The sequence below is a fragment of the Lycium ferocissimum genome, chromosome 12 (genome assembly GCF_029784015.1).
Source record: "Lycium ferocissimum isolate CSIRO_LF1 chromosome 12, AGI_CSIRO_Lferr_CH_V1, whole genome shotgun sequence".
NCBI lineage: Eukaryota > Viridiplantae > Streptophyta > Magnoliopsida > Solanales > Solanaceae > Lycium > Lycium ferocissimum.
The window spans coordinates 34,547,485-34,554,339 of NC_081353.1; the positions used below are offsets into that span (position 1 = coordinate 34,547,485).

Genomic DNA, 6,855 nt, shown 5'->3' on the forward strand with positions numbered 1-6,855 from the left:
TATAATTATTGACTCTTTTTCACTACACAACTCTAAATATATTCCAACTGATGTAAAAATGTGACAATTAAGAGGTTCAACGTCAAGCAATCATAACAGCGTTATCCAACTCGATAAATATGAATATGAAATAAATGATAAAAATAACAGAATAAAAAAGATGACAATTAGAGGGAAGATTATAAGCAGGTCGCAAAAGCATTTAATTCAACACACTTGGGAAAATACATATTTTATTCATAATATGGTTGGATAATACAATAGTCCCCCAAGCTTTACATGCAAGATGTAAAGAAGCTTTAAGGAACAAATTCACTTTAATGTAATGGATATAAATGCTATACTCTTACGTACTCCATTTTTACGAAGTCTCACAAAAATAGAACTACTAAAGTACATATATAACAACACATTGATCACTTTCTTAGTCAATGAAAGATCACTATGTATTGATCAATTAATGACCACCACCAATGCCTCCTCCACCACCAAAGCCCCCGCCACCTCCACCTCCTACACCTCCGCCTTTACCTGCACCACCACCAAAGCCTCCTCCGGCTCCACCTCCTACACCTCCACCACCACCAAAGCCTCCACCTCCACCTGCACCACCTCCGGCACCTCCACCTGCACCTCCACCAAAACCACCTCCAGCACCACCACCTGCACCTCCACCTATTCCTCCTCCACCACCGGCTCCACCACCACCTCCAAGTCCACCACCTCCACCAAGACCTCCTCCAGCACCACCACCAGCTCCACCGCCAGCTCCACCACCTCCACCTAGTCCTCCTCCGGCTCCACCACCACCTCCTAGACCTCCACCATGACCTAATCCACCACCTGCGCCACCTCCCAAACCTCCACCATGACCTAGTCCACCACCACCTCCTAATCCACCTCCACCACCGGCACCACCACCAAGTCCACCACCTTTACCTATACCACCACCAAGTCCACCTCCTTTACCTATACCACCACCTCCTCCTAATCCACCGCCACCACCAGCACCTCCACCAAGACCGCCTCCTCCACCTAGACCCCCACCGGCACCACCACCTCCTCCTAATCCACCACCACCACCAAGACCGCCTCCACCTCCGAACCCACCACCAGCACCACCACCTATACCACCACCGTGTCCAAAATGCTTCTTGAACTTTCGATGTCCATGTCCAAAAAGGAATTTCTCATCTCCGACTCCATTAACATCAGCAAACACTACACAATCAACAAACAACACAAGTAAAAGAAAATACCCAAGAGAACGAGCTGATAATCCCATAATTATATTACTTCAACTTTGAAACCCTAGACATGCAAGAATGAATATTATATGAGCCACTTATATAGTAGCAAAAATTACTAATCCTTAACCCCTAAATCACATGGTTGGTCCAGTTAAAACTCAACTGTCATCTTCTTTTAATTAAATGCATGTTACTTTATCATTGGGCAATGGATTTAATTCTTCCAACTGCCTCCTCCAATGCAGGGACACAGACTTATAACAAAAGTCACAAAGACAGCACAATTGTCATTACCGCTTTGGTTCTGTGAAATTTGACTTTAAAGGTGTCTCATTTAATTCGTGATCTATCCGCATTAATGGTGTTTAGTTGATTCCGCGCGTAGATTAATTAGCGATCATTTTTATATGTCGGAGTTAGTTTGCACATACCTCGATTATTTTACTACTTAACTGTTATTCATTGGCCATATGCATTAGTATTCGATAAAAAGAAATCAGTCATAATTTTTGTCTCGATTAAGATTTAAACATCTTCTGTAACTTTCACTCACTTTATTGACCCGACAACTTGTTTAGATGATTGTTATCTGTTTTATTATATCGTATATATTGTTACTTTAAATAGAATGTTTCTATTGATTGTTACTTAAATAATGTTGTATCATATTGTAAAATTTGTGGTTATATAATGATGAAAAGTGTAATTTTATATATGGAAATTTTATATATGGAACGACCTATTTGGCGTGATCGTATTTGTTACCTTATTATTTTCTCATCTTGCCATTATTGTTGAATAATTTTATTTTAACTTTTACCCTACCTTTTTAAATTTTATATAATAATAACTTTATCCAAGCTCAACTTTTTATTTGTAATATTGTAGCTTATTCTTTAGATATAGCTAGTATGTAGCGTTGTGATACGAGAATCGCTATAATCTATATAAGCATTATATTCATCAAAACAATATAGTACAATATAAGGATCAATGAATTGAATATATTTTTCTGTTCCAATTTTTGCCTCTTCTTCTCCTTTTGAATTAAACTTTTCCTTGCCATAATGATTTAACAGCTGTTAGTAGCTAATGTAATACTATACATTATCACGATATTTGTAACATTCATCTAAGATGTTAGACCACGAGTCCATCCACTTGATAACCTTTACCTGTGTAGGCCATTCATTCTTAATTAATGGGTTGCTTTTGTCATTCGACGAGCTAACTCTCATTTATTGGGTCTTCTGAATTCATTAATGGATCAACCAAACAATTTCCTGCCAACAGTTTATACTCTCCCTATTCCTCTCTATCAATAATATTGAAAGGTACAGGTAGCAAAAATTCTTTGGTTCACATATGCATAGCCATTACTGTAATATAATTATTACTCTAATGGTATATCTTAGTGGAGTAATACTCATCTGTGTTTTTTTTGTTTTTGCCCATCTCATTTCTCCCTACCACATTGATTTGATTTTTCTTTTCTTTTCGTTTATACTCTCCTTTTCCTTCATTTTTTTTTTTTTTTTTTTTTTTTTTTTGTGTGTGTGTGTGTAAAGTGAGGAGGATTATAGTGGGTTGTAAGTATCATCATTAATTAGAGGTTCCGAATTGAATACAAGAGACTCCATATTAGTGGGGCCTTAAATTTAATCAAATACGCGACATCGGATGGAAAGTGGAAAAAAATAAGGAGGGTTAATCTCATGTGCAGTAAACTTTATCCACTAGCTATAACAGAAAAATCACAAAATTATTTGTTAACACATTAAAGCAATTAAATGGTACTCATAAAAACTGTCTTTTGCCACATTAAGTTTTTTGAAAAGTTGATCTATGGGTGAATTGCTCATAGAATGCAAATCGGAAGGTCAAATTTTAAAGCATCAAGATATATATACTGGGAAGTAACTCATAGATACACAGCTCACACATCCAGTTTACAGTCATTGTAGCCCACTATATCATTAGTGTATAGATAATGTATCTGTTCTGTATAGCTATGTATAAGTTGTTCAACTTCTTTTGTACATTATTATACATTACATATACATTTTTATACACTATATATAATGTATAAACAATGTATATATTTTATATAACAATGTATAAACAATGTATTCCCTTGAGGACTCAAAAGTTCCTCTAAAAAACCACCATATCTTCATCTGCAAAAATTCCTCTAAAAAAACCACCATATCTTCATCTGTACACCACCATCCATTGTTTCATTCTCACAATAGCACAACGAGAATCACTACTCAAGGAAACATGGGATTAGGCAGAATCACAACAGATACACCATCGGTCGCTTCAATAAAACTGTCTACACAAAATTTTGAGGTGTAAACACACTTATTCTCTTTGTTCTTTGGGTGTAAACAATTGAATTTCTGATGCTCTCCAATTTGTCTTTTTTAATTAAGGAGTCATTATCCTCACAGAAAAAATGGAATTTGGTTTCTTTTCTACGAAGTTTGTTTTGTTTCTGATGCAGCCTGATTTAACCAAGTATTGGCCCTTTTATTTAGGTTAATCTAGTGTTCACGGTATTTCGCTGCCTCTGCGTGATTGCAATTGGTGTTCAACATTAAGATAAGCTACCGAATGCACTTCACTTTGGATTAAACAAAGGAAAAAAAAAGCATACCTTCGTATCCAATATTACTAATTGACACTAAAATTCACAAACAAGCTAGGAAAGCTTTGATGAGTAACCATCTAAAAGACACCCCGAAGCTTGACAATAAGCAATTCTGATTTAAGTTGTTGAGACTTGATATTTTAGGCTACAAGTCAACATAAAAGGGTCAAATCATTCAGATGACGTACAGTACCAATAAACCTAGAACCTTACAGTTTCATTTGAGAGCATATAATATGCTTATGTAACAAAATAAGAACGCTCAATTTTCACAATGAAGGAACGAGAAAAGAGGCTGAAGAGAGAGGTGACTGTGGAGCGAAGAAAGATTAGGGCAATTTGGGCTAAAATCGGTAAAGATAATGAAGTTCGGCCAAATTCGGTAGAATAGACCCCGATGGGTATCGCTGCGTAAATATCTCTATCACATTAGGGGTGGGCATGGTATGGTAGATATCGATTACCATACCGAAATCGAAATTTTTTATACCGCAATTTCGGTATTATGGTATTTGGTATGCATTTTTAAAAAATTTGGTATTCGGTATTCATAAAGAAAATACCGAATACCATACTGAAGTATATAATTACATATACAACTCATATATCTTAGTATTATAATACTAACATATATATAAACTAGTATTACTAGAAAACTAATTGTTTAAATGTTAGAATTTTGACTACTCTATCTTGATTTAAATGTCTTTTTGTGTAATTGATTTACGAAGAGGATTGCTTTTACTTTCTTTTGAATATTTTTACATGTGTAAGGTGTTTAGTACATAATAGTTGAGGTGTTTCTTAAGTAGCGGAAGTCATAATTGTCCATGATAGGAGTATAGAGTATATGTAAGTCAAAGTTGGACAAACTATGGTACCGATTTACTGTACCGTAAAATACCGAAACCGAACTTTAAAATACCGAACCATACTGAATTAATTTGGTACAGTAATGGTATAGTATTTTTAGAAACCGAAATTACCATACCGAAGTTTCAAATACCGTACCATGCCTACCCCTATATCACACGTCATGTTTAAACGGAAAAGGTCTTGTCCTTCTACTATACGAAATTGCACGGAATGTCCATCGTTAAAAGATGGTCTCACTTATGCCCTTAACGTTATTTTTTGGGTTACTCATGCCCTTGATTTAACGGAAACCCAACAAAAATATGGCACAAACTATCATTGCATTCCAAAACATAAAAAACATTTGCAATTACAATTCATGCATCTACCATTACATTACATCTAAATTATACAACTAAAAGATCAAATGCAATTACAACCATCTTTTAAAGATTGTTTTCACAAACAAGAGCACCTTTTTCCCTTTTTTAAATATTTGTTTTATTAATGATAATAACATTTTTATTTTTCCATTTTGTTGATGATCTGGATAGTTTTTCCAGATATTTTTCGTCTTTCCAGTCCCAACATCTAAATGATAATGCATACAACAATTGCCGCACAAAACATTATAAAAAAAAAAGATTCTTCACAGATCTGTCACAAAAAAAAAAAAAAAATCACAAGTATAATGCAAGTTATTAGAGATCTCAAAAAATCACAAGTCATTACAGATTTATGAAATTTCTATTATGCATGGAATTCGCGAAAGGGCCAAACCACATTGAATTTTACATAAGACCGTATAAATGCTTAAAATGTAATGTTCTCTCTATTATTTTTATCAAAGTTTCAGCACTGCGGGAGACGTTTTTTCAGATGTCATAAATCTAATGTAAGTTCTTTTTCCATGTGATTTTTTTTTTTTATGGCAAATCTATAATGAATTTTTTTATGTTTATAATTTGTGCGGCAGTTGTTACATGCACTATTGTGTAGATACTAGGACTGGGAAGACGAAAAATACCCAGGTCATCAACAAATTGAAAAATAAAAATGATATCATCATTAGTAAAACAAATCTTTTGAAAAGGGAAAATGGTGCTCTTGTTTGTGAAAACAATCTTTAAAAGATGGTTGTAGTTGCATTTAATCTTTTAGTTGTATAATTTAGATGTAACGTAATGGTGGATGCATGGATTGCAATTGCAAATGTTTTTATGTTTTGGAATACAATGATATTTTGTGCCATAGTTTTGTTTTTTGCCATAATATTTAAGAATTTCAGTGGATCAAATATACCCCTATACTATGCGAAACACAAATCTGCCCTCCAATATTTTTGTTGGGTTTCCGTCAAATCAAGGGCATGAGTAACCCAAAAAGTAACGTTAAGGACATATGTGAGACCACCTTTTAACTAATAGAAGGGAAGATCCGGACCTTTTCCGCTGTTTAAAATATGATTTGTCAATCTTTCTAGGTTGATGATCAATTCTATTAAATAAAGTTATTTGCAATTTTTTATTAAATGATCTGATTTTATAAATATTTTCTACACAGTGCATAAAGCTTTTTTTTTTTTTTTTTTAAAAAATATTTTTATTACATAGGGGATAGAGGAAGGGGATTACGATGTGGGATTCGAACTTACCAACAAAGTGAGAGTTCGGATAGCCAACCAATCGAAATTTACTAGATCCCTCAGTGCATAAAGCTTAACTCTGGTCATTATAACTAATTTTTAATGTTGTTTACAAGAGTACTAAAATAACGTGCTATGAAGTAGCCCTTCCAAATTTTGATGGATCCTTTCATGCATGTAGTACCATTGGCTTTAATTATCGAGATGAAAGACATACTAAAGTACTAAACACGTATGGAAATAACCTTGAAATCAAAACAAATATAAAAGTAATTCACACTCCACTATTTGTCATTAATCTCCGAACACAATTGTACCTCCGAAAATTTGGACAAAAATAAACCACACAAATACATATAAATGCTACAATATGTGAAAGCCTTGAATAAAGCAAGAAAACTCTTCTTTGATGAATCAAAATCCAAGAAAGAAAGAGCGAATCCAAAAAGAAA

The 6,855-nt window shown here is 34.3% G+C and overlaps 1 protein-coding gene across 1 annotated transcript; it reads right to left on the reverse strand.

Moving 5' to 3' along the window:
- Positions 1-216: 216 nt before the first annotated feature.
- Positions 217-1,354, reverse strand: LOC132039851 (glycine-rich cell wall structural protein-like). The gene has a single exon (XM_059430386.1). The coding sequence runs from the start codon at positions 1,283-1,285 to the stop codon at positions 458-460; it is 828 nt and encodes a 275-aa protein (XP_059286369.1). The 5' UTR covers positions 1,286-1,354; the 3' UTR covers positions 217-457.
- Between the last annotated feature and the right edge of the window lie 5,501 nt (positions 1,355-6,855).

Coding starts and splice junctions, on each gene's coding strand:
- LOC132039851 (XM_059430386.1), bottom strand. CDS start 1,285: ATGGGATTATCAGCTCGTTCTCTTGGGTATTTTCTTTTACTTGTGTTG.